The sequence below is a fragment of the Pristis pectinata genome, chromosome 13, assembly GCF_009764475.1.
Source record: "Pristis pectinata isolate sPriPec2 chromosome 13, sPriPec2.1.pri, whole genome shotgun sequence".
Taxonomy (NCBI): Eukaryota; Metazoa; Chordata; class Chondrichthyes; order Rhinopristiformes; family Pristidae; genus Pristis; species Pristis pectinata.
Window position 1 is genome coordinate 39,835,270 of NC_067417.1, and position 27,013 is coordinate 39,862,282.

The window sequence follows — 27,013 nt, forward strand, 5'->3', positions numbered from 1 at the left end:
AGTCAGGAGGAGGCTCGTGGGGCATAAACGGCCTTATATTCAATGTAATTTTTAGTTAGTTTGGAGCAAATATAATTTTATGCATGGAGCATGTTAACTCTTGGTGTCTTAATACAATAAGGCCAGAACACTGATAAACAGCAAAAGTACTAATTATTCTATAAAAGCTTAATTTTTGCACAAAATAAACCTCCAATTAGCATTCAAATCTAACAAGTGTCTCGTTGTACCAAATCCAGATTTCTCGCTTATTCTGCCATTTTTTAAAATACCTGTCAAATTACTTGTGATTGTTTGCTAAGCTCGTCTGACAATAATGTTGGCGGAACCTTTAGCATCACGGAGTCTGTTGCTGTCAAAATCCACCATAAGCTTCCGCAAACCGGTCTTGGTTGGTGTAAAAGTTACAGTCACCACAACTTCTTCACCAGAACTGATGGATGCAATTCTATATTTATTTGGGGGTGGGGGGGTGGTGGTGGAAGAAATAGAAACAGAAACATGAGAAAATGTAAAATGGGTTTCTTCTAATTGGTTCCTACCTGGTTCCATTAGAATTAAGATCAAATATCAGGGCTAACAGTCCCTGATATTACTAGAGATTGATAATATAGTGGTTAAATTACAGGACTAGTCATTCAGAGTCTTCAATCACAAGTCTGGAGATGCAAGTTCAAATGCAACCACAGCAGCATTTAAACTTCGTAAACTAAGTAATTTGGATTTAAAAGAAAACTAGTATGAGATAAAGACCTGTAATGATTGCACAAAGAAACACACAGACTCTGATGGTGCAGCCACATGGCTGTTAAATACGAAGATGTTGCCATTTATTCCAGTACTGATCCAATGGGCCAAATGGCCTCCTTCTATGCCATAACAATTCCATGATTGGCAGAGATTTGCATGAGATACTCCTGTGCAGGACTGCACAGAATAATCATTATATTTGAAACACACAGTTTTCTTCCGAGACGTATAAGCAGAAACAATTAGGGGAAAATTTGCAAAGGGACAGCAAATACTGAAAGGAGGTACCCAGTGAAAGTCTTTAAGCCTCCTTAGAAGGTGACATGTAGAATATCCCATTTTTAGTACCAAATCTTATGTCATTATAATTCTACTATGGTCTAGTTGAGAAGTACTAAAGCTCTCAGTGCACCAATGAAAGCTGTCTGGTGGCTTTCAAGATCTAAACTGAAGGAAGCACACCAGTTCAATGTGAGAAAATAAACAGATAAGTGGAGTTTAAAAATAATTTGTCTTTCTCATTTTTTGTGCAGATGGGAGTGCAGCTCTTATTGGAAGAGTGCAAGTAGCAGTGGACTGAACCCAACCTGAGAGCAAACATGAGGCAGCCTTGTTTGTCGGAGATATGTGAAGTTACCCAATACTGTTCTGGTTTCCTGCTCGAATTCAAATGTACTTCAGCTGCTGCAGATCTTCCCTCAGAACTTGTACAAGGTTCTTTGTGACAACAAGAACTTGTAGAAAAATATGACAGTGGAACTCTTCAATTCAGTTGTGAAAACAGCCCCAAAATAAATGCAACTACTTCTCTGAATATCACCACCAACATTCACCGCAATGTGTGCTGTTGTTTTCAGGGTCTCAAGGGCACCGATCCTATGTATGCGGCACAGAGGGCTGGTGCCACTGGGGTCCAATCCCACTCCAATGTTTGGAGTCATTCTTCGCACAATGGAAGATGTTTCCATTCAAAACACCTCAGCAAAATGAAGCAGTCTGTGCCTTCATGCAGCATGACCTGGACAAGTGCAGGAATGGGCTGATAAGTGGCAGTCAACATTTGTGTCACAAAGGTTGCAGGCAATGACTATCACCAACAAGGGACTTTCTAACTACTAACCCCAGACATTCGAGGGCATTACCATCACCGAGTCCCCCAACAAAAATTTATATCACTGACTGTCATTTCAACTGGACCAGCTATGTAAATGCTGTGGCTATAAGAACACGTTATCCTGGCATCTCATAATGGATTAGTCTCCACTTTCATGAATAAGTATAACTCCAACAACACTTAGGAAGTTTGACACCATCCAGGACAAGTCATCTGGCTTGTGTGGCGCACCATAAGCAACCCAAAACATTCATTCCCTCCACCACTGTTGTACTGTGGGTACAGTGTGTACCATCGACAAAATGCACTGCAGTTACTCGCCTGGGCTACTCCAACAGCACCTCCCAAACCTCTGACCTTTACCACTAAGAAGGACAAGAGGCTGCAAGCACATGGGGGCACCACCTGCAGGTTCCCTTGCAGGTCACGTGCCATCCTGATTTGGAAATATTTCTCCTTCATTTCACTTGGGACTAAATCACGACCCAACAGTTCCCAACAGCACAGTGGAAGTATCTTTAGCAGGTCAACAGGTGGTTCACCACCACTTTGTCAAAGGCATGAGGGAGGGGCAACAAATGCTGGCTGCCCCAGCAACACCCACATCCCATAAAATGAATAAATAAAATAATTGCAATTCATGGCTCAGGGTGCATTTCCCACAGGTATTAGAACATAAGATTTAGGAGTAAGAGTGGCCCATTTGGCTCCTTGTGCCTGCTTCACCATTCAATCAGATATTTTAGCTGGCACCACTTTCTTGTACTAGCTCTTAATGTCCATAAGATCAAAGAGTCTGTCCACCTCTGTCTTGAATGTACTCAGCAATTCAGTCTCCACAACCCTCTTGTGCAGAGAATTCCAGAGATTTGCTCTCCTCTGTGTAAGAAATCTCTTCTCATGTAAACGCTGAATAGCTGACCCCTTATTTTGAGAATGTGACTCATGCTTACAGACACCCTAATCAGGGGAAATATTAATCCACATCTGACCTGTTAAACCCCTAAGGAATGTCATACATTTCAATGAGATCACCTCAATAATTCTCCAGACACAAAAGGAATCTTAATCTGCAAAATCCCAAAGGCACAGTGAATTATTTAACCTCCAGTGTTCCAGAAACGCAGGGATTTGTTTAACCTGCAAAGTCCCAGAGACGCAGGGAATCATTTAACTTTCAATGTCTCAGAGTCACAGGGAATCATTTTACCTGCAATGTCCTGAGACACACAGAATCATCGAACACCTAACAATACAGAGACACAGCAAACTGATTAACCTCCAGCAGCTGCATCTCAGACATCCAATAGATACACTGGAAATCCTAATATGCCCATTACCATCTACGCACTGGGTGGTTAATCTGCAGGAATTCAGAGAGTTATAATAACTTTTAAATTACCACTGACCTGAAATTTAACTTTTTTTGTAGTGTAGCGGTTAGCGTAACGCTATTACAGCACCAGTGAACTGGGTTCAATTCCAGCCACTGTCTGTAAGGAGTTTGTACATTCTACCCATAACGTGTGGGTTTCCCCCAGGTGCTCCGATTTCCTCCCACATTCTAAAGACGTACAGGTGAGGAAGTTGTGGGCATGCTATGTTGGCGCCGGAAGCGTGGCGACACTTGCGGGCTGCCCCCAGAACATTCCATGCAAAGATGCTTTTCACTGCGTGTTTCAATACACATGTGACTAATAAAGCAATCTTATAACTATGGGTATTAAAACCATTATTTTCTATCACTAAATGTTGTTTTAAAAAAAGTCCCTAAGTAACTGACTAGGTTCTGCATGTTCATGTTCTGTAACATGCCTTCATTTACTGAGATGTTGAGTGTGTTACTCACGGAGATTCAATTTCCTGTAGATCTGTGAGTCCAGAGCCCTCCACACTGAAGACGCCTTTAGTTAATGTGATGGGAAGAGGATTTACAAATTTTATTTGAGCAGTCAGCTTTTTATGGAGGATTGGTTCACCTTCAACCTGCAGAGTGAAAAGACCAGCTTTTATCATATGTTTAAGTGCATACAGAGAGAGTAATCCATTTTGATTGAACACAAGTTCATTTCTAATTTTTAATACATAAATAGTAACTTAAAAAATCAACATTAATCAATAAATACATTCATAGATTTTCTGAGCTCACTTATTCTGCAATGTATCGATTAACGTTTGTGGCAAATGGTTAAAAAAACTCAGAAAATCTCAGTTTGTGCTTTTAGACAGATTTTAAGTGTTGGACTTGATTTTAGACTTTCTAAAACCAATGTATAATACAATGCTCTGTAGGAATCATGAGTGTATGAGTCTTTTTTGTAAAACTCCCAATACTTAATCTGATATTATTCAAACCCAACAACACATAGCCAGAGCTGGAGGTCTTCCTTGACTTGTTTTTTTAAACATACAAACACATGGAACACTTCATGCTACTGTATATGCATTAATCTGAGTTTTTATAACTTTTCAGAATAAGAATCAGAATCAGGTTTATTATCACTGACTTATATGATGTGAAATTTGATGTTTTGTGGTAGTAGTACAGTGCAAAGAACATAAAAATCACTATAAATTATAAAAATAAATAGTGCAAAAAAAAGGAATAACGAAGTAGTGGTCATGGACCATTCAGAAATCTGATGGCAGAGGGGAAGAAGCCTTTCCTAAATTGTTGAGTGTGGGTCTTCAGGCTCCTGTACCTTCTCCCTGACTTTTTTGGATTCTTGACCAGATAGAAGCAACTTAGATTTGCAATAGATTATTGTCTTCAGGCAAGCTTGAAGATGGATCTATGTTGTTACTATTTTTTTTCTGAAGCATTGTATTTGTAAGAGAGTGGAAAGAAACAGGAGAGTTTCCTGGGAACTAGGAACACTGACTGATCAAGATGCTCCTTATACAAAGCTGGCAACACAGGTTAGGATGTCACAAATCCTAAATCTGTGTGTGTACACGATCCTGTCACGGGCAAAACTGTGTCCGTCACAAGACTGAAACATTGAACACATTTCAAACCCGAGGTTCATTCTTTTTCCTTTAATAACAAAATAAGTATGTTTGCCTTCCAACTCTGGCATTTACCTGAACGGCAAGCCGAGGCACTTTCAGAACAATATCCTTCTCCTTCAGGTTCAATTCAGTCATGTCCTCAGATACAAGCACAGCAGTCAATCGAATTAAATTATGTTCAGAGAGGTGTTCACCATAATCTTCATATCTCAGTCTCAGAACTTCTGTTTTTTCTAATAAAAGCAAAAATAGTTGTGACACAGAATCACTCCACCTGAAACCTGAGGGCACAGCAAGAATGGAATACAAATAAAAGAAAAATAAAAAATAAGTAAAAATATAATTTTGCCATGCCATGACCTTTTAGGCCTTGTAGTGAAAGGGGACAAGGATGTGGTAGTGCCCCATTTTAAATTTGGGAGAAAGGAGGTGAAGGAAATTAACCCAGTAACACTGTAACCTTCTCTCTCTACTGTGGAGATCTGTCTGAGTTTGCACAACTCATCCTGGCACAATCCACTGTTCTATTTGCATGGGTAGTTTTTGTCCAGTCTCTTGTTAGACTTATTGATCACATCTGACAGTTTACCAAACAGTTGGCACAGATCAGATCACAAAAAGAGAACAGTCCACTGAAGACCATGGTGACCAGGTGGCAGTGGCAATAGAGGCATTTTATGTTTTCATACCAAGCTGTTCCAGATTATATGATGAAGGATGGTTTTAATCTAAAAGGATTTATACTCATTTTTTACAAAGACACTCAGTGAGCTCAATAATGCTCAGCAAGCTCTCAAACCTGAGGACGATCACCTTGATGGGATTGCACTATAGGCCCCCAAGTAGTCCCTGGGAATTAGAGGAACAAATGTACAGGGACATCAGGGAGAGTTGTAAGAATAATGGGGTTGTCATCGTAGGAGATTTTAACTTTCCTAACATCGATTGGGATTGCCGTGGTGTTAAAGGTCTAGATGGGGTGGAATTTATTCAGTGTGTTCAGGAAAGTTTCCTCAGGCAGCATATAGAGGGCCCCACCAAGGAGGAGGCAAAGCTTGATCTACTCCTGGGAAATAAGGTTGGGCAAGTGACTGAAATCACAGTAGGAGAACACTTTGAGACCAGTGACCATAGTTCAGTTAGTTTTAAAATAGTTATGGAAAGGGACAGAATTGGTCCTCAGGTTCGAGTTCTGAATGGGGGCAAGGTGAATTTTGATGGTATTAGACAGGAGCTTGCAAAGGTTGATTGGGCTAGGTTGTTTGTTGGCAAAGGGAGTAAGTGGGAGGTCTTTAAAAGTTGGATAGCAAGAGTTCAATGACTACATGTTCCTGTTAAAGTAAAAGGCAAAGCTGCTGGGAGTTGGGAACCCTTAATGTCAAGGGATATTGTAACTCTGGTCAAGAAAAAGGAGGCTTTGGTCAGATACAGGCAGGTAGGATCAAGTGAATCACTGGAGATATGTTGAGGATGCCTGAGTATACTCAAGAAGGAAATTAGGAGGGCAAAGAGGGGGCATGAGATGGCGTCCATGGTAGGTAAGATGTTGGAAAGCATTCTGAGGGATAAGATAAACTTACATTTGGAAAGGCAGGGGTTGATTAGGGGTAGCTAGCATGGCTTCATGTGTGGGAGATGATGAAATGATGAGGAAGGTTGATGAGGGGAGGGTAATAGACGTAGTATATATGGATTTCAGCAAGGCTTTTGATAAGGTTCCACATAGTAGGCTGCTCTGGAAGGTTAGATCACATGGCATCCAAGGAGAGCTAGAAAACTGGATACAAAATTGGCTGGATGTTAGGAAACAGAGGGTGATGGTGATTCTCAGAATGGAGATCTGTGACTTGTGCTATTCCCCAGGGGTCAGTGCTGGGCCCATTGGTATTTGTCATCTATATTAATGATTTGGATAAGAATATACAAGGAATAGTTAGTAATTTTGCAGAGGACACTAAAATAGGTGGTGTCGGAGACAGTGAAGAGGAGTATCAAGGATTGCAGTAGGATCTTGATCGGCTGGGTAGGTGGGCTGAGGAATGGCAAATGGAACTTAGTTCAGATAAGTTGTAGATTTTGGAAGGATAAATCAAGGTAGGGCTTTTACATTGAATGGAAGGTCCCTGGTACTGTTGTAGAACAAAAGGACCTTGGAGTACAGGTGCATAGATATGTTAAAGTGTAGCCACAGGTAGATAGAGCAGTGAAGAAGGCTTTTGGCAGGCTGGCCTTCATCAGTCGGGGCATTAAATATAGAAGTTGGGAGGTTATGTTGCTGACAAGATATTGGTGAGGCCACGCTTGGAGTATTGTGTTCAGTTTTGGTCACCCTGTTATAGGAAGGATGCGAGTAAACTGGAAAGAGTGCAAAAAGATTTACAAGGATGTTGCCAGGACTCGAGGGACTGGGTTATAGGGAGAGGTTAGACAGGCTGGGCCTTTACTCCTTGGAGTGTAGGAGACTGAGTGGTGATCTCATAGAGGTATATATAATCATGAGGGGCATAGATAGGGTGAGTGGTCTTTTTTCCAGGACATAGTTTTAAGGTTGGAGGTGAAAGATTTAATAAGAACCTGAGGGGCAACTTTTTTTATGCAGGAGGAGGTAGATATATGGAACCAGCTGCCAGAGGGAGTGGCTGAGGCAGGTACATTAGGTTACATTTAAGAAGTATGTGGACAGGTATATGGATGACAAGAGTTTAGAGGAATATGGGCTAAGTGCTGGGAAATGGGATTAGCTTGTATAAACATCTTGGTCGGCATGGACACGTATGGGCCGATGGCCTTTATCCATGCTGTATAGCTCTATGACTGTTTTAACCAAAAAATAAGATAAATCAGTATTTTCTTAAATCGATGTTCATATCATGTGATATTCAGCCACACAAATAAGGAACATTTCAAGTTCATTACTTATACAGCTTTACCAGCTCCAGGACAGGAAAGTTTTAAAAAGAAATCCCTAGCCTAGTAGCAAGACCTGGAAAGATTGCAGATCAAGATAATGCATTTTTTTCTTAACCTCCTTCTCAAATTTGAGTCTGTTATCTATCCTCTCTTCAGCTGGGCCTGGTATTCTGATGATCCCAATGCGTGCTTTGCATGGGAGGGTGTACTGTGATTGTCATTCAACTATGTTATTACCTATCAAGTGCAATAAGTCAACATGTTCACCAATGAAAAATATTCTACCCATATAGTTTGGCCAGATGAACAGCAATTATACCAGAGTAGTATGATTCGGCTTTAGACTAGAAATGGTGTCCAAGATCTCTTGTAGGGTAGCAGTGGCTTCAGAACGTCATCAATCCGGTTCCTCCATTTCTCCGTGAGGATACAGAGCACCACTCAATATCTCCCTGACATATCAAAAATTCACCAAATCCATGGTCCTTCCACCCTTATAGGAGGACAGGTTGGGGGGGGTGGGGGGGAGCCCATGACACCACTAAAGAAATTCAGGCAATTTAGTGTCATCAACCAATATTAAATCACAGCATTTCATGTGTAATTACCTGAAGTGGCTTTTAACACAAATTTGGTGGACCTCCTGCTGAATTGCTTTAAAATGGCCCCAGCATAAGTTATAGCATTTGCAGATATAATCATATTGATGTTTTTGTCCATAAAGCCATTATTAGCAATCTGGAAATAGGCACTGAAATCACTTCCAAGTATTGCATAAACATGTTTTATGGTGACCTTTAAATCTTGGTATTGTGTGTCGGCGGGTTGGATTTTCTTTCCTGCTTTGTTGTAGATCTCCCGTTCCTTTTTGGACCCTGTGAAGGGAAGGATATTATCAACACTGTTAGAAGTTGAGGCTGCTATAACAAAACTTGTCCCTACTTAACTTAGGCCAGCTGCATTCTCAACAATGCTCTGGAAACAGTGAGATTAAAACCATGGAAATGTGCATTTGCTTTTCATTTTGAAATGTACTAAGAAACAATACCTTGCAACTTTGGTCCCAAATGTCTTTGAAGATTTAAAACAATAAGTAAGGTTTACTGATGTGCGCACATGGACTTAGGAAAACTCGTCTTTGCTGCTGCTAAACCAAATTAACTAACGTAAATAAATTAAATGTCCATTTTATTACTAACAAAGGGAGCAAAAATCCTTACCCTCTGGGTATTTATAATCCAAAGTGATATCTTCTCTTTTGTCTGAGTAAGCACTTTTGGTAACAATGTTTTTTCCCACTTGGTTTTGTTTGACTAACAGTTTCCTCTTTGTTCCATCTTTTTTCATAAACCAGTAAACCACATCTGCATTGACCTCGGAGAAGATAAATGCAGCATCATATTTCAAATCGAGCTGACCTTCTTTTATTGCTTTGACGGGGCAAGGACCACAGCAGAATATCCCTAGTGAGAAAAGAGCACCACTGTAACAGATGCTAAAGGTAAAGTTTGTAACTTTATCCTGCTCCTCCACTGGGGACAGTGATGGATTACAAACATTGCCTTCTATTTCCCTCCCAGGAGACCATTTGTCATGCATGGTCCTGGATTGTGAGTTTGAGTTGAGGCAAAATCAGCCTATCTCCAACTTCACAAGAGTATTTTCAAGAGGGTTTGATTTCAACCCTAACACCACATACCAAATAGCACTCCACCCAAATCCAACTTTCCCCTGCCTCCCCTGCAACAGTCCAGAAACTCTGTAGTAACCTAATTTGTTGGAACCCAGAGGTGGATATTTCATATACAAGGTATTCAAATGCAATTGGTGGGTGCAATGGGCCAGTATCTTGTACCCATCTTCAGAGGGAAAAAAATTAAAATATCAAACCATGAACATATATTTCAAACCTAAAATATAAAATGAAACATTCTCCACATTTTTAATTAGCTGAATCCCACTTGCAGTACCTCATACTTTAATAGGAGCGAACACATTTTTGAAAAGATTTGAGAGAGTAAATGATGAAAGGTAGTTTCTAATGACAGGCCAGAATCGGTAAAATAAAGAGATTAGAATTTTTCAAATTACTCTCAGAGATTTGCCACAAGTGGCTTATAAAGCTAAGGCAGTTATTCAATTTAAGAAGAAATTAGGTAAAAACATAGAAAATTGCTTACAAGGTGCAAGAGAAGAGCAGTGAGTGGTGATCTACAGCTACAGAGACATGGAAGTCAATCTCTCAGCTGAAGTTTCTGCAAGTCTACAATTTAATTTTGGTGGACAAGTATCTCCTAGTTCAAACGTATAAATGCAGATGGACAGATACACATACCTGTACAAGTGGGACTGTCAGTTCAGGCTAAATAATTTAATTAGCTTCAGGCAACATTGATTTCACATCACAGTATCCTAAACAAAACTATAATATAAATGTACACAGTCGTCATTATCTGCTGATTTGCTACTGGTGAATTTGGGTATTTGTGAGGTTGGCCCCAGGCTGCAGTTCAATTTTTTCTAACAAATACATGGATCTGCATGTACATATTGAGGAACCAACCATTGTCTGTATAAATATGGTGTCAGTTTCCAGAGTGCACTAAGTGGCTTCCTGCTGTGTGTTGTTCTAACTGAGAGTTGTCTTTGTTACTGTAGATGCACTTTGTGATTTCAAAGCTAATCACTGCTTGAAAGTTTCAATGCATTAATTGGAAGTAGTTTGTTAGCTAACACTATTTCCTTTTTAGATATTTAAACATTTTAATGTGTTTATTAATGGGAATTAATGAGAGCAAAAAGGCAATTCCGTGTGAAGTTGGAGACACAATCGGACACACGACAGCTGTGGCAGGGTTTGCATGCCATTACTTCCTAAAAGGCGAAACCCAACAGCATAAATGACAGGAATGCTTCACTCCTTGATGATCTCAATGCCTTTTGTGCATGCTTTGAAAGGGAGAATAACACTACACCTGTGCAAATCCCCACAGCATCTCGCGACCCTGTGATCTCTGTCTCGGAGGCTGATGTCAGAACACCCTTCAAGAGGGTGAACCCTCGCAAGGGGTCAGGCCCCAACGGTGTACCTGGTAGGGTGCTGAAAATCTGTGCTGACCAACTGCCTGGAGTGTTCAAGGACATCTTCAACCTCTCACTGCTGCAGTCGGAGATTCCCACCTGCTTCAAAAGGGCATCAATCGTACCAGTGCCCAAGAAGAGCAGGATGAGCTGCCTCAACGACTATCACCCGGTAGCACTCACATCTACTGTGATGAAGTGCTTTGAGAGGTTGGTCATGGCTAGAATTAACTCCTACCTGCTGCAATTTGCCTACCGCCACAGCGGGTCTACAGCAGACACAATCTCACTGACTCTCCACTCAGCTTTGGAGCACCTGGACAAGAGCAAAGCATACATCAGGCTGCTGTTTATAAATTACAGCTCGGCGTTCAACACCATCATCCCCTCAGTACTGATCAACAAGCTTCAAAACCTGGGCCTCTTTACCCCTCTCTGCAAATGGATCCTCGACTTCCTTATCGGGAAACCACAGTGAGCACGGATCGGTAGTAACGGCTCCCCCTCGTTGACAATCAACACAGGCACACCGCAAGGATGCGTGCTTAGCCCACTGCTCTACTCTCTTTCTGAACTCATGACTGTGTGGCTAGGCACAGCTCTAACACCATCTATACATTCGCCGATGACACCACTGTTGTTGGCAGAATCTCAGATGGTGATAAGGCAGCGTACAGGAGTGAAAGAGATTGGCTGGTTGAGTGGTGTCACAACAACAACCTCACACTCAACGTCAGCAAGACCAAGAACCTGATTGTGGACTTCAGGAGGGGGAAGGCGGGAGAACACACACCAGTATTCAGTGAGGGGTCAGCGGTGGAAAGGGTGAGCAGCTTCAAGTTCCTGGGCATCAACATCTCAGAGGATCTATCTTGGGCCCAACACATTGATGCAATCACAAAGAAGGCATGCCAGCAGCTCTACTTCATTAAGAGTTTGAGGATATCTGGTATGTCATCAAAGACTCTTGCAAATTTCTATAGATGTACAATGAAGAGCATTCTGACTGGTTGCATCACCACCTGGTATGGAGTCTCCAATGCACAGGATTGAAGGAGGCTGCAGAGGGTTGTAGACTCAGGCAGCTCCATCATGGACACAACCCTCCCCACCCTCAAGGACATCTTCAGGAGGCAGTGCCTCAAGAGGGTGACATCTATCATTAAGGACCCTCACCATCCAGGGCATGCCCTTTTTTTGTTACTACCATCAGGGAGGAGGTACAGGAGCCTGAAGACCCAAACTCAATGATTCAGGAACAGCTTCTTTTTCTCCACCATCAGATTTCTGAACCATCCATGAACCCAAGAACACTACTTCGTTATTCCTTTCTTTCGCATTATTTTTGTAATTTATAGATTTTTATGTCTTTGCACTCTACTGCCGCAAAGCAACAAATTTCACCTCATATGTCAGTGATAATAAATCGGATTCTGAGTTTGTAATCTGCGGATTATCTTCCTATTTTACTCAGGGGCTTACACCGATTGATGTGGAATCAGCCTTGATTCCATTAATTAAATATATATTCTTAAGGCCACAGTATATAACGTTATTACAATTCTGTCCGAATGTTACCATCACTCCTTTCTTGTGGAGTAGGATCCAATACTTGCCATCCATCATAACCAGAGGGAAGGTCAGGACGAGCCATCCATGATTCTACCCAACAGTGGTAGTTCCTGTGTACAACAGTATATCAGTGTGTAATAGTTGCAAATTAAACCACTCAACCTGATTAACCAGATACACAGCACTGATAATAGAGCCTATAGGGCAAATATATTATTGTTTGACATTAGGTTACATTTTAAAGTTAATGATGCAGTTCAAAGCTCTGAATCAGTTTACTCACAGCAGCTCTTCAAAGGTAAACAGTATTTGTTTTTAGATGTCAGGTGCAAGCATGTCTGCTGTCCCAACAGAGACGTCATCTGCCAACATCAAAACCCAAGGGAGACTTTCCAATACCAAGGTGACACCAAACACCTAAGCGAAGAGTCTCCCAGTGTCAAAGCCAAGGGAGTCTTTCAAATATTAGAGAAATAAAAAGGTGGTGAAGTCTCTTCCGAGCCAAGGTAAGAGAGAATCCCCTCTAACATGAACAGCCATGAGGTTCTAGGACACAGGTCTTTGTGATACCAAGACTAGGGTGGTTGGTGAGTTTGGGTAAAGGAATTCTCCTCCACTCCCAAAGTGAAATGTTGATCCTCTGGAAGGCGCTGGGTGGGAATGGGGATGATGATTAGATGAGATGAGATGTCTCCCTAAATTGATGTTATAAGGAGCCTATCAAATGTGGTAAAGACAGTCAGAGTTTTGCCTCTGCCAAGGCCAGAAGGAATCATATCAATAGAAGGTCAGGGCCAGCAAGATGAAGATTCTCCTAGACTGAACCCAGAGGATGTCTCTGACAACATGGCCAAAGGACATCTCCCTCACTATTTTCAGAGGAAGCACCTGAACCTCAGCAATTGGGCCCTCACCAAGTCCCTCTTAAGAGCACCCAGGAGCTTCTCTGTGGTGACCCTGGTGAGAATGAGACAGAACAAGGAGATGATGTGAATTTTTCTGAAAGAAAACATCCACAATCTTATGGAAACTTACACTGATGTTACTTTCTTTGGGAACCATGCCACTGCCATGAATAAATGCTATGTCCATAAACAAGTTCCAGAAAGTAATAATTACCCATACATACCATACCATGTCTTTCCTTGCTGGAAGGATATGTGAACAATCCTCACTTTTTAAATAATGATCCACTTTCAAATTAGCATCACAGTCATGAGCAGAGGAATAATTTGTAACACAGCGACTCGGGATCCCCAAACACCTCAAAACTGGAAAACAATTGGAAATATGATGATGAATGAATCCATTTCAAATTACCAGTTCAAAGCATTGTCAAGTTTTTAATAACTTCTCAGGTTTTCCCATTCTAACTTATTCAGTAAAGTCAATTCCAGTGAGTATTTTGGCTCTAATTTCCAAAGACCCCCCCACCCCCCATATTAGATCCTTGGATTAGGTGTTGCTCTTTTTATCTTTTTTTCAGGGATGTGACTATTGCTGACGATGCCAGCATTTATAAGCTATCCTTAAATGTTTGTTTATTTCAGCAAGGGTCACCAGAGAGATGCCATAAATCAATCTCAACAATCTTGGGATATGGGAGCGAAGAAATAGGACAGGGCTTCTCCTACTGATTGGTATCCATTCAGCCTCATGGTCTGTCGGGCAGCAATGGTCCCTGCCTTCCCCTCTGCTTCTGAGACTAGGACAAACCATTGCAGGCAGCTCAAAGCACTGGAGAGGTATGACCATCGTTGCCTCTGCAAAATCCTCCAAACCCACTGGTAGGATAAGCAAACTAGCATCAGTGTCCTCTTTCAGGCCAACATCCTGGCCAGTGAGGTGCTGATTACACTCAGTCTGCTCCAACGGGCAGGCAACGTGTGTTGACACTGTGTAGGACAAGACTGAACTTTTGATATTGATCCAATTAGTCTAACAGCTTCAATAAAAAATATGAACAAGAATCTTACAGTGTTCGTATGCAAACTTCAATTGTGCAAGAGTTGTAACTGAGTGTGCATTGTACAAAACTGCCTGGCAGTCCTCTGTTTCAAGGTGGATTCAGGATGGCCAGTGGCTTCAAGCTTGATTCGTCCTGAGCTGTGGCTGGGCTTATGTGGGATGAATGTGGGGAGAACATTGACACAGATTGATGATGACAGAAGGGGGAAATCTGACATGAACTAATGATGGGGGGGGGGGGAAGCTAAAGAAATTGGGGGTGCCAGCACCTTGATGGGTGCCTTGGAGATATTGCCACCGATTGTGTAGTGGGGTCTTGGTACTGCAACCATCTTGTGTTTGGAAGTGATGTTGGATTGGTGATTCAGGGCCAGGGTCTTAAGATATCATAGGGACAAGGAAAGACATGAAAATTGTCAGTTGCAGGGAGGGACTGGTGCTGTGTAGTACAGTACAATGGCAGGGATTGGGGGCAAGCCAATGAATGAAATGTACCTGACCAACCTGATAGAGAGTCCAGTCTAGTGATGTGCTGGGAAGATCAGGTTACCCCACAAGTGCCCAGCGATGGTGCTCCCCCACCAATGTAGCCCAAGTTCTGCTACAATCTTCCACAAGGAGCATCACTCAGGGAATGACATCATCCTGTGCACCCTAGCTGCAGAAATCCCACCGGGAATGCAAGGCTGAATAACACCCAGGAGTACCAGTCCAATTTTTGGAGTGAAGTGAAATAACTCACAATGGGTGTTATCAATTTTCAGTCTGAAAAGAGAATCAATTTTCAATTTCATAACACTGGGGGAATAAAGTGGAACGTGATTGAGTCACAAGGCGTGTGGAATGAAGTCAGCAATTCCAAGGAAGACAAGTGAGACTAGGTGGAATATTGTGATGTCTAAGTGGATTGAAACAATCACACGGGACCTGTAGATGATTGATATTCACCTCAGGCACTTGTTATCATGTGTACTGCCCATTCAATGCTCTGCCCAAAATTCAGTTCCATTAACTTCCAAAGAAGTTATTATTAGGCGGGGCACATAACAGGCAGCAAATGCAATATTAGCTGCTTTTAGCCATAACCCAAGACAAAGTCCCTCCCAAGGTTTAAATGAATGAGATAAACTTTATTCAGCAAGTGGTCAATGTCACCACAGAACAACGCAGTATGTCATTTGCTTGGGATGGACTGCCGACAATAAACAGGGAAGAATAAAGGAATCCTGATTCACAGATGTTATGGAGTTCTGTCCGCATCATACGTTCCGTGAACTGCATTAATTCCTATATGTGAAGTGCCGTGAGGAGGAGCAGAAATAATTAAAAGTGTCATCATTGGCTGAGACAAAACGTATGAGTGCCTCCAGCTGCAACACACACACGGAGTATTTATGCAGCATTTTGAAAAAGAGAAAAATCTCAGGGTTATGGGCGAGGAAACTTGGCAGGATCTAACCTGTGCAAGCGACGGCAGCAAAGACCCAGCATTGCCCATATCGTACTCTCTTAGCCCCAGCACTGCTCCACTTGCGTAAAATTGGGAGACTCCCATTCCATCTGGTGGGGGCAGTCCCATCGGAGTAATCACCATCCCACCTTCCTGAAACTACACCTTTGTCATCATTTGAATTCACCTTTGGAGGAGAAAAGAAAGAAGCTAGACTTGCTTCATAAATAAACAAATAGATGAATACACACAATCTTCTGCGAAGGAAAAAGATTCTTTCTAAGAGTCAGGCCTTTAATTAGGCAAATTTAATATCCAAATCACCTTGACAAAGACTAGGCTATCTTCGTCTCCACCCCATCACAGTCAATCCCTTTGTTCTCTCCACCCCTTCCCCTTTCTAAAAATTAAAACTATTTTTTTCACCATCTTCCCCAGGGCCGGACGGGATATAACCCAGGTTACCATGGACAGCAAGGGAAGAGATTTCGGGGGCATTGACGATGGTATATGCGTCTTCCCTGGCCACAGGAGTGGTATCAGAGGTTTGGAGGATGGTTAGTGTTGTTCCTTTGTTCCAGAAAGGTAATAGGGATAATCCTGTGAGTTGTAGACCAGTGAGTCTACTTCAGTGGGCAAGCTATTGGAGAGGATTCCTAGGGACAGGGTTTGCAAGCATTTGGAGAAGCATAGTCTCATTAGACATAGTCAGCATGGCTTTGTGAGGGGCAGGTCATGCCTCACGAGCCTAATTGAGCTTTTCAAGGAGGTGAAAAAACAAACTGATGAAAGTAGAGCGGTAGATGTGGTGTATGTGGACTTTAGTCAGGCATTTGACAAGGTTCCCCATGGTAGACTCATCCAGAAAGTCATGAGGCATGGGATCCACAGAAACTTGGTTGCGTGGATTCGGAGTTGGCTTGCTCACAGAGGGCAGAGGGTGGTAGTAGATGGAGAGTATTCTGCCTGCAGGTCAGTGACTAGTGGATCTGTTCTGGGACTCCTGCTCTTTGTGATTTTTTATAAATGATTTGGATGAGGAAGTAGAGGGATGGGTTAGTAAGTTTGCAGATGACTCCAAGGTTGGAGGTGTTGTGGGTAGTGTAGAAGGTTGTTGTAGGTTACGACAGGATATCGACAGGATGCAGAGTTGGGCAGAGAAGTGGCAGATGGAGTTCAATCTGGAAAAGTGTAAAGTGATACACTTTGGAAGAATGAACATGAAGGCAGAGTACAAGGTTAATGTACAAGCTTAGCAGTGTGGAGGAACAGAGTCTTGGGGTCCAAGTCCATAGATACCTCAAAGTTGCCGCACAAGTTGATAGGGTGGTTAAGAAGGAGTATGGTGTGCTGGCCTTCATTAGTCAAGGGATTGAGTTGAAGAACCGTGAGATAATGGAGGGATATGGGCTGTGTAGGAGGGAAGGGTTAGATTGATCATGGAGTAAGTTTATATGGATCGGCACAACTTCGTGGGCTGAAGGGCCTGTACTGTGCTGTACTGTTCTATGTTCCCAATTGTGACAAAAGATCTGAAACATTAACTCTGCTTCTCTCTCCACATATGCTGCCTGATTAGCTCAGCATTTATGGCATTTTCTGATTTTATTACCTTGACAAAGTGGCAGAATGAGTGGAATCTGAAGTGGGATATGTTGTCTTTTTTTACATAATGGTAATGCAGAAGTAACTTTTACTTAGGAAAGAAAAACCAATCCTGCCTAACTTATTCTGTACTGGGCCAGTGTTGGGTAATATTCAAGGTCAACTTCTCTTGGCTCCTCTCAGTCTCAGTTTGTGTACAGTGTGCGATTCCTGCCAAACTTCTGATGGACCTTTGGGTCATTTAAAAGGGCCCTTTATATTTAAAGATTTCAGCTTCCTTCTTTTCAACAACTTTGCATGGTGTTTAACGATTAAGAAATGGTTGTAAATTCTGGGATTTTATCAAACAATCTGTACCTTATTTTGCAGCTGGTGGAGAACATAGTCGGCTGACTCATTCGTTCATGATTGAAGTAAATAGGAGATAAACATTCCTCTGTGCAAAACTTCTAACGAGTTATTTTCTCTGTATATTAGTTAGTTTTAATGTCACTAAAACAGGAACAACAACCAAAAGCTTCACCCTAACTAACCCTGAAGCCTGCCCCGCCATTCAATATGATTATGGCTGTTCTTCCCCAAACCTCATCTCTTAGTCTGTTCCAATACCCAATACTCCTCAGTTCCCTAATCTTTCAAAAATTTATTGACTTTCTCTTTAAATACCCCTAGTGATCGAGTCTCCACAACCCTCTGGGGTAGATAATTCCAGAGATTCACCAGCCTCTGCAAGAACATCACTTACTAAGGTAAGATTCAACTACTTTTTCCAGCCAACTTAAATCAAAATTATGGAGACACAAGAGACTGCAGATGCTGGAAATCTAGAGCAACACACAAAATGTTGGAGGAACTCAGTGGATCAGGCAGCATCCATGGAGGGAAATGGACAATCAACGTTTTAGATCAAGACCCTTCATCAAGATTATACCTGGTTTTGTTGGTTTGAATGCAATAATATTTTACTCCCAGAGTCTACAACTACAGCATTTACCTAAACTGGCTTGCAGTTTACCAGATGACAACACCTGTTAAAATACATCTGAAAAATAGCTGACATCTTGGAACTCACCATAGCAGTCAATATTCTGCTGATATATATTGGATCACCTCTCTTCAAAGCATCGGACAAAGGATCTTTCAGAGCAGATAGACTATTGTCCAAAATTTGAAAGCAAATATCGACGACATCTTTTTCAAACTGTAAAAACATAACTCAAAATAGCAACAGGTTTCAGAGCAAGGATGGTAAAGAAGAAGGGTGGGCAGGTTGCAGAGAACTTAAAAGTTACATTACTTGTCCAAAATTCCATGATAATGGGAGAAAGACGGTACGGTAGATGATTCCATTCTCATTCAGAATGTAGTCCTCCAGTAGTTCCTCGTCGGGCAGGTACACAGTGTCCTCTGGGTGTTGGGGTTGGGGACGTGGGAGAAGAGGAGGGAGAAAGGCAATTAAATTCCTTTTGAATACCAATTAATTGCACCTTATTGTGCACAAACTCCTGTTAAAAGTATGCTCATGTGCCACGTTCCCAATGGCTAACAGGATTGATGAACTACCCAGTAATCAGACAGAGCCATACTCTGGACTGTGCTTAGCTCATCTGGCGGTTGTCATGAAAGGACCTGTAATCAAACAGAAGAAACTTGGGCTGTGTGGAAGGAAGGCTGGTTGTGGTGATTCACAATCACAGATTTATTTAGAAATTCTCATGGGTGTTTCAAAATGTCTCCATACTCCCTGGCCCTCATTCTGGGCTTCTATCTCTGACCCAACTTTCTTTCTATCTGTTCCCAGCACCAATGGCAAAAGAGCCATCAGCGATCTCATTCCTACAGAATTCTTTCTCTCAATGCCCCCCATCCTTCTCCAAACCCCCAACTATATGCCTCGCCATACATCTCTATTAGCTTGCTTTTATCCCCTTCTCATTATTTACCTATTCCAGCTCAGGTTCATCCTCTGCTTTGTCAATCACCTTGAGAATTTTGCTATATTAGGACACGTAAATGCACCTTGCTGTTGTTGCAGTCACTGGTTATGCTGGTTTATGAAAAAAAGAAAATATCCCCAGTGTTTAGTCTTAATGAATTTTGTCTGTCATAAAAGATTACTCCTCAGATTATTAGTTTATCACTATATCCCCTAAATGCATTCTATTTTGCTTAAATGTTAAGTATTTTTTGAATGTGAAATATTAATGATTTGTTTAATTTCCATTTTACATCCACAGATTGCAACCACTAATAGAACAACTACAAAAAAGATTGTTGCAGAACTGGGTTAGACACACATTCCGAAAATGCAATGTGGTACTATTACCAAACTGAGACATAATGCCAAGATTCATTGCTTATCTTGATTAAAATGAGAGGGAAAAAAATCACCAGTATTTGCAAAATAAAGCTTTTAAATTACCCAAGGATTAAAGCTACCTGTTAATCACAAATTGACTAAATATCCCACTGCTCTGTGATGTTGTAAGTAGTATCTATAGAGATAGTAAAATGAATACCAGGTTCATTTTCTTTTGGTGACCAACCAATAATTTTTATAAATGAAATCTTTTAAACTTCAATGTGTGAATGAGTCTATTATGCACGTTTGATTATGGGTACTTTTAGAATTTAGTATGTTCCTGCAGACAGTGAAGTTCTGTCCAATGATTAGATATGTTTTCCAGAGCCATTTAACAGCACACAGTGAACGTTGGACTTACATTCCCTTAAGATACACACATAGGTGCCAAATAACTGAATTGTGCATCCCTTCTCTCAATAATTTTATCAATGAAAAGGAAAAAAACTCTCTTTCATATATAGTTATCATGAAACTATAATTTCATGCAGCATTATGGACCATTGCCATTAACTGTTTAGCAGGCTCTCCACAATATTTTCTCAGTTTCAATAATTATGATTATCAGGGTAGACACAAAGAACCAAGTCTCTGCGCCTTAGGGAAATGTGGACATCAGGAATAGAATGTGGTTATGGAGGCAGCTTGTTTAAATTATTCAAAATTATGGACAAACAGTCTTCACATCTCATAATATGCAAGACCAGAACTAGATTAAGTGTTAAGACTTGTTTCTTTTCTCAATGATCGGGACAAATTGGGTGACCAGGGTATCTTTCCCTTTCCCTCAATGCTTATTTGTTTGTATTCCCTATTCTCAAGGGAATCTGTGGACCAGAGAATGTTCCTGCAACAACCTAGCTCTGTGCTTTTTTGGAGGAGAGTTTTGGTTACATGATAAAACACAAAAACATTATCTCTGCACCTTGTGACAAATTTAGGACTTGTTTAACACACAGGAAGCCAAACCCAAAAACAGTCATTAGTGAATTAGATTTAGAAGCTGGGTATAATGAGCTAGGATATGTGGACAAATATCAGTGTCCTTGTTTTAGTTCAACTTTGTAATGTTTTATAATTTCCTTGATTTTTCCTTACAAAACTCCTACATTCACATTTGTAATATAAATTATCTGAGTAAAGGAGTACTAATTGCACTCATCCACCAAAAGAAGCATCGCGACACATCCAAAAAGATGTAGTCACATTGTGACAAAATATTGCAGACAATTTGCATAATAGAAATCAATGTGTGACGTAATAATAGATAAGATTGTCAGGATGGCTGCACAGATACAGAACTTCATGAATAACAAGATATGATCAGACTTCTTGCAGTGCTACACATGAAGAAGTTAACACCAGTAGTCAGATCAGAGACATGATTATGTACAAAACCCAGAGAGACAATAAGCTGCAGTCCAAAGAATGCGTCAGGAAATCATGGAATTTATAAGGATATCATAAATATCAGAACCAAAGCCAACAAGGGAAAAGGATGGCTTCAATGAAAAAAAATCTATGAATTATTTCAAATACTTAAATCTTATCATTTGAACTGTACTTTTCAGGTTTCTACATTTAACATATCAAGAAACATCAAAGACAAAATAATTTGGGGAAAAAATTATCTGCTGATAAGATTGGACACAAGCTTGTTAATGAATAATAACTTTTCAAAGATAAAGAATGCTTTGCCTCATTTTCTAGTTAATGTTTCCTTATTGGTTCTTTCTTACTTTTGATTTGTTCATATTTTAATCATACATGTGTAACTGACTGATAACTGAGCAGATGTGGAGGGGAGTCCCATTTTCACTGTCCAGTGTTCACTCTCACCAGTGCTGCCACGGTAACAGTAAATGCATACCCTTGGGGACAAGCTTAAAGGGGATGTGCCGGCCATGTTTTGTTTTACACAGAGAGTGGTTTGTACCTGGAATACGTTGCCAGGTGTGTTAGTGGAGGCAAATACTACAGAGGTGTTTAAAAGGCTCTCAGATGGGCACATGACTGTGCAGAGAATGGAGGGATATGGACATTGTGTAAGCAGAGGGGATTAGTTTAGTTAGTTTGGCACAACATCATGGGCTGAAGGGCCTGTTTCTGTGCTGAACTGTTCTATGTTCTAACTCAGTCACTGAGGCACACTTCGTCTTGGCCACTGAAGTAGCCAACCAGAATACAATTTGTGCCCTTGCTTCTGGCGTTGCGTCGTCCCGAGTGTAGTTCAACATTGGGCAGCACTGATTCACCAGTTGAGGAAGGACAGTAGCAGGACATCAGGAGGAGGTTTCCTTGCCCGTGATTTGCCTGATGCTATGAGACTTCATGGGATCTCCATTCCCTCCTGTCTGTAGGTCACTGTACCACCATCTCTCCTGCCAGCAGGACTGTGATCTCCATTTGGCACGTTGGCTGCTAGGTATGTTTTGTGAATACAACCATGTTGCTTGCAATAGTCTGTGTGACTGCTTTTCCAAACTGGACACCAGATCCCAGATGTTTATGAGAAGGACTTTAGAAACATCAATTGGGCTGGGAGCAACTTTGCCATGTGTGAATTTGAGGAATTCGGTGCTGAGATCAATGCCAAGTGCTCTATCTTGTTTTATTCTTATTCTGTATTAATCTAGTAGTTTGATGCAACCGAATGATTTGTTTTGTCATATTAAAGGGTCTGGAATCACATATAAACTTGTTGGATGGCGTTTTACAGAATCCAGTGGCTTTGCGATCAACATTACCATGATTAGATTGTTTTCAAATACAGATTATATTCAAATTAACCAAATTTAAATTTCCCAGCTGTCCTGGTGAGATTGCAACTCGTCACTGAATAGGTAGTCCACTCCTCTGGATTTCTATTCTGGTACTGAGTGTCACCACACTCAAGTCTTTCCCAAGGTTTCCTTCCACTAATGAACTCAGAGATTTGAAGCCAGCATTTTTTATTTTTTCCTGGGTTTTGTTCAGTGTGTTTATAAGAGTTTATTTGACTGTGGGACTGACTTTCAACTGGTTAATATCAACTTTTCTCAGTGCTTGCACTTTTTTTTTAAGTAGCCAAACGGTGCGCCCTCCTCTCAATAATTTTAGCAATGAAGAAGGAAAACTCTCTGTCACATATAGTTATCATGAAACTAAAATTTCACACAGTGTTAGGGACCATTTCTGTTAACTGTTTAACTGGCTCTCCACAATTTCTTTTCAGTTTCAAGAATCTCAGACTCGAAGCTGCTGTTTCAAGCTCTATTTATTCTGTTTTTTATTGGGGGCAGGGCAGATCTGGGCATTGCTAGGAAGGACAACATTTATTACTCATCCACAACAGATTTGTCCAGCTTGCTGGGACATTTTAGAGTACATTTTATTTATTTTCATTTACAATGAAGAAGCCTTACCTTTACAAAATGACACCAAAACTTCCACATCATCCTATTCACCAATATTCTTCACTAAAGACTTCTAGTTAATTCCCTGTTTACTCGAAGAGATGCTCCATCAAAAACATAGTTTTGTTTTTCACGTACTATTATGAATGTGCAGGACTTTTTACTCACACACGTCTTTAACTAAAGAAGTGTCACTGGTTATACTGCTTATAGTTTAGTAGAATAATAGGGCACTGAACGTGACTGTTCAATTATTGATGAATGATTATTGACAAATGTTAATACCCAGTCTGGAAATGGAACATTTACAGTATGATATTTACTCAGACTAATAAATTATACTAGTAAATTGGCATAGACATGATGGGCTGAAGGGCTTGTCCTTGTGCTGTATTGTTCTATGTTCCACATAAGTGGACAGAGTTAGTTCAAGACGGCTCAGAGCCAAGATTTTCAAAGAGTTGGTAGGGTTCAGAAAATGTGTAAAATAGCTAGGTATTTGTCCAAATAGAACCAGCAATATTCTTTGTTTTAAATGCAATGTTTGCAAAATTCTGCCTTCTGTATTTTTTTGCATTACTATTTTATTTTGGATAGTGAATATCTTCTTTCTAAAGTTAGGTTTGGAGTCCTTGGAAGGAGATGGGTATTTGGTGGGCTCTCCAGGAACCGACCTTGTGAATGAAAAGGAGAGGTTATCTCATCAAAGTGTAAATGTACTTGGCAGGATCACTCGGATATGTCATAAATAGAAGAGGGTCTCCCTCCATCAAATTGTTTAGGTCTCACCTTGTCCAGCAAAATTACCTTGTCCACCTCCCCAATACAAAATTATGAGGGGCAAAAAAAGGGTGAGATAATGAGAACCTTTTTCCCCTGAGCAGGGCTGTCCATGACCAGAGGGTGTGGGTTTAAGATAAGACGTGGGACACTAGAGGGGATTTGAGAAAGATTTTGTTCACACTGTGGCTGGTTGAAATCTGGAAATGCATTGCCTGAAGTGTGGTGAAGGCGGGTATTCTCACAACATTTAAGGAGCATTTAGGTGAGCATTTGAAACTCCATGGCAGAGAAGGCTACCTGTGGAGAGCTAGGAATGGGTTTAATGTAGATAGATGCTTGATAGCCGGCATAGACAGGATGAGCAAAAGGGTTTGTCGCCCAGCTGTACGATTCTATGACGTGCGGAGAAATAAGGTGAAAACAGCCAGTAAATGCTTAAAAATGACGTCTGCACATTTAACAATTGATTCTACCTTGGAGATTAATATACCACATCAATTGCTCTTGAAGGTTACCCCCAATACAAACAAGAGCCGCGACAGGCCTTAAATGCTCACTTTTACACCAGGGGTTGAAGAGAAGGTGAAAGGTCCCTGCAGTGATCTGCTGCACACCTTCCCCTCCACTGGGACAGAAGAGTAAATGCATCTTATAGACACCGATGCAGGCATTGGCTGGGCTGTGCACGGTCAGGTGAATGTGCCCCGGAGTGGGTTTCACACTGTACGTCCACTTGTCCTGCTTCGCCGTCGATTTGACAGCTTCGATGCGAATTCTGTCGGCTTCCGATGTCGAGGGTCCTGTACAGAGAACCATATCCTTCAGACAAGCACATTTGCAAGATAGTCGCATAAATCGTGAGTGAAAAAGCTTGCACTGACGTTTAGTCAGTTCTAAGTTGTTTAAAACAAATAAAATGCTGGAAACACTCAGGCAAGCATCTGTGGAATGAGAAACAGTAAACGTTTCAGGTCATTTCAGAGTTCAGACGAAGGGTTCCGGACCCGAAATATTAGCTGGTTCTCTTTCCACAGATGCTACCTGACCTGTTGAGTGTTTCCAGCATTTTCTATTTTAATTTCAGATTTACAGCAACTGTATTTTTAAATTATTTTCGTTTACTAGATTTTCAAATTTTGATTCGAAATTAAAAAAGTGACTTAATGCATACAGTATTTGCACGCGCCCTTTATGTTCTGCCTGAGTTTCGTTACTTAAATATGAAAAATATCCATTTTTTTTTACGAGAATTGCTGGGTCCATGGATAAAACTTGGGGCAGGGAAAATAGCTGCCAAGTCACTAATCAATGGAACGGTAATAAGCACTTCACTTTTAAACCAGACCCAGCATTAAATCAACGATCTGAAAAGGACCAGCCTGTGATTTAAAGCCAATAGCTCAGCGCTTTGAAGGGTGTATGAACTCGCTTGTCACGAAATGCCGCTTCAAGTCAGACCTGTCTCCAGGAAGACCGTGAGCTGGTCTTCGCCCTCCAGGAAGTCTTGGCGTCTGTATTCCACAGAAAGGCGGAATTCTTGTCCTCTTCGGACGAGGAGCCTGTCCGTGTCTATTTCAACGGTGTGATGCTCCGTGTTGTTCGCCTCACACTGCAGGTCCACCGCTCCCAAGTACATGCTTCCTATCGGAAAACATTCAACAGCCAAGATTCAGCCGTCCCATTTATATTCATAATCAAAAGAACGCGAAAAAGTGCAGGGGTGCAGCGCCACGCGAGTTTTAATCAGAATTAATCAACGCCCAACTTTAATAAATAACCGGCAAATCGTTTCCCTCTTATAAGTAATTCGCAAAATCAGCTTTAAACTGCATTCTGCGTTTTGCAACTACAGCTTACCGGTTGTTGCCATGAGTTCCCTGGCCGGTGCAGAAATAAAACGCTCCACTCTTCAGGGAAACTTAACCGCTCGTCACTCTTCAGAGGACTGGACTGTGGGTGGAATTTCATGTCCACCCTTGAATATATACACACATAAGCTCCAACACCAGCGCTCTCAAAATAGATATCCACTATTTGTGTATAAAAGGGCCATTACTGCGCTGATTTTGCAAGGTAATTTCCCCAGAGGAAGAAGCTAGTTCGTGCCATTTCGTTCCCTCGGAACTTAATCCAAAAACCAACATCGGGAGCCAATCGAATGGAATAAAACCGCATTGAGAAAACGAAATTATCCGACCTCCCTCTCTGTCTTACACACAGGGTGTGAGGGCTAAAAAGGTCCGTCAGCAATGAAGGGGGAAATTTAGTGAGCAAACCTTCCACAACACTCACCTGTAAAAGAAATAAAGTTTATCAAATACTCAGTGGATCACACATTTGAAAACCATTTGTGTTTGATATATATTGAGCAACGGGTATATTTAAAGCTTAAGAGGTTAGTGTATTTTATTTACTTATTTTCAGCAGGCGGCCATTCGGCTCACTGAATCGCTGCAAGCTCTCTTTTTCCCTGCAATTCTCCCTCGCGTTCGGTTCCTCGGTTCTGCAGTCGCTCACCTGCGTCAGGGGTAGTTTACAGTCATCAATTGGGATGTGGGAGGAAACCGGAGCCCCCAGGTGAAACCCAGGCAGTCAGTCAGACGGAGAACATGCGAACTCCGCACAGACAGGACCAAAGAGGAGAAGCACACCTGGGTCACTGGAACTGTGAGGCAGCCACACTACCTGCAGGGGATTACTGTTAGACTGTGCTCCCAACTATTACACCCCAACAGTACCACCTCCAGGTTCCAGTCGAGTTTTGTGCCACATTCTTAAAATAGTATTCATGCTTCCCTCCCTATCCTGTTCCTGTTCATACCCAATGGGACAAGTGGAAAGATCACTGACTCCAGTCTTTGGCTGTGGAGGACTGTTGTGGCAGCATTAGAGCCAAGCACTCCAGCAAACCCCATCGCTCCTGTGGCAGAGCAGCTCCACCCTGCTTTTACCCCAAACTGCGCCCTCCCTCAGCCTCTTCTACACCACACATACAAAGCACTCCGGGTGGG

At 41.5% G+C, this 27,013-nt stretch overlaps 1 protein-coding gene across 1 annotated transcript; it reads right to left on the bottom strand.

Annotated features, from left to right (window-relative positions):
* Positions 1–297: 297 nt before the first annotated feature.
* Positions 298–25,638, bottom strand: tgm2l (transglutaminase 2, like). The gene is given in 13 exon segments (XM_052028714.1): positions 298–448; positions 3,714–3,850; positions 4,949–5,109; positions 8,395–8,661; positions 9,007–9,249; positions 12,446–12,549; positions 13,569–13,710; positions 15,867–16,044; positions 18,535–18,663; positions 18,760–18,869; positions 24,560–24,777; positions 25,020–25,048; positions 25,477–25,638. Coding segments are annotated over 13 exon segments (2,031 nt in total).
* Positions 25,639–27,013: the final 1,375 nt, after the last annotated feature.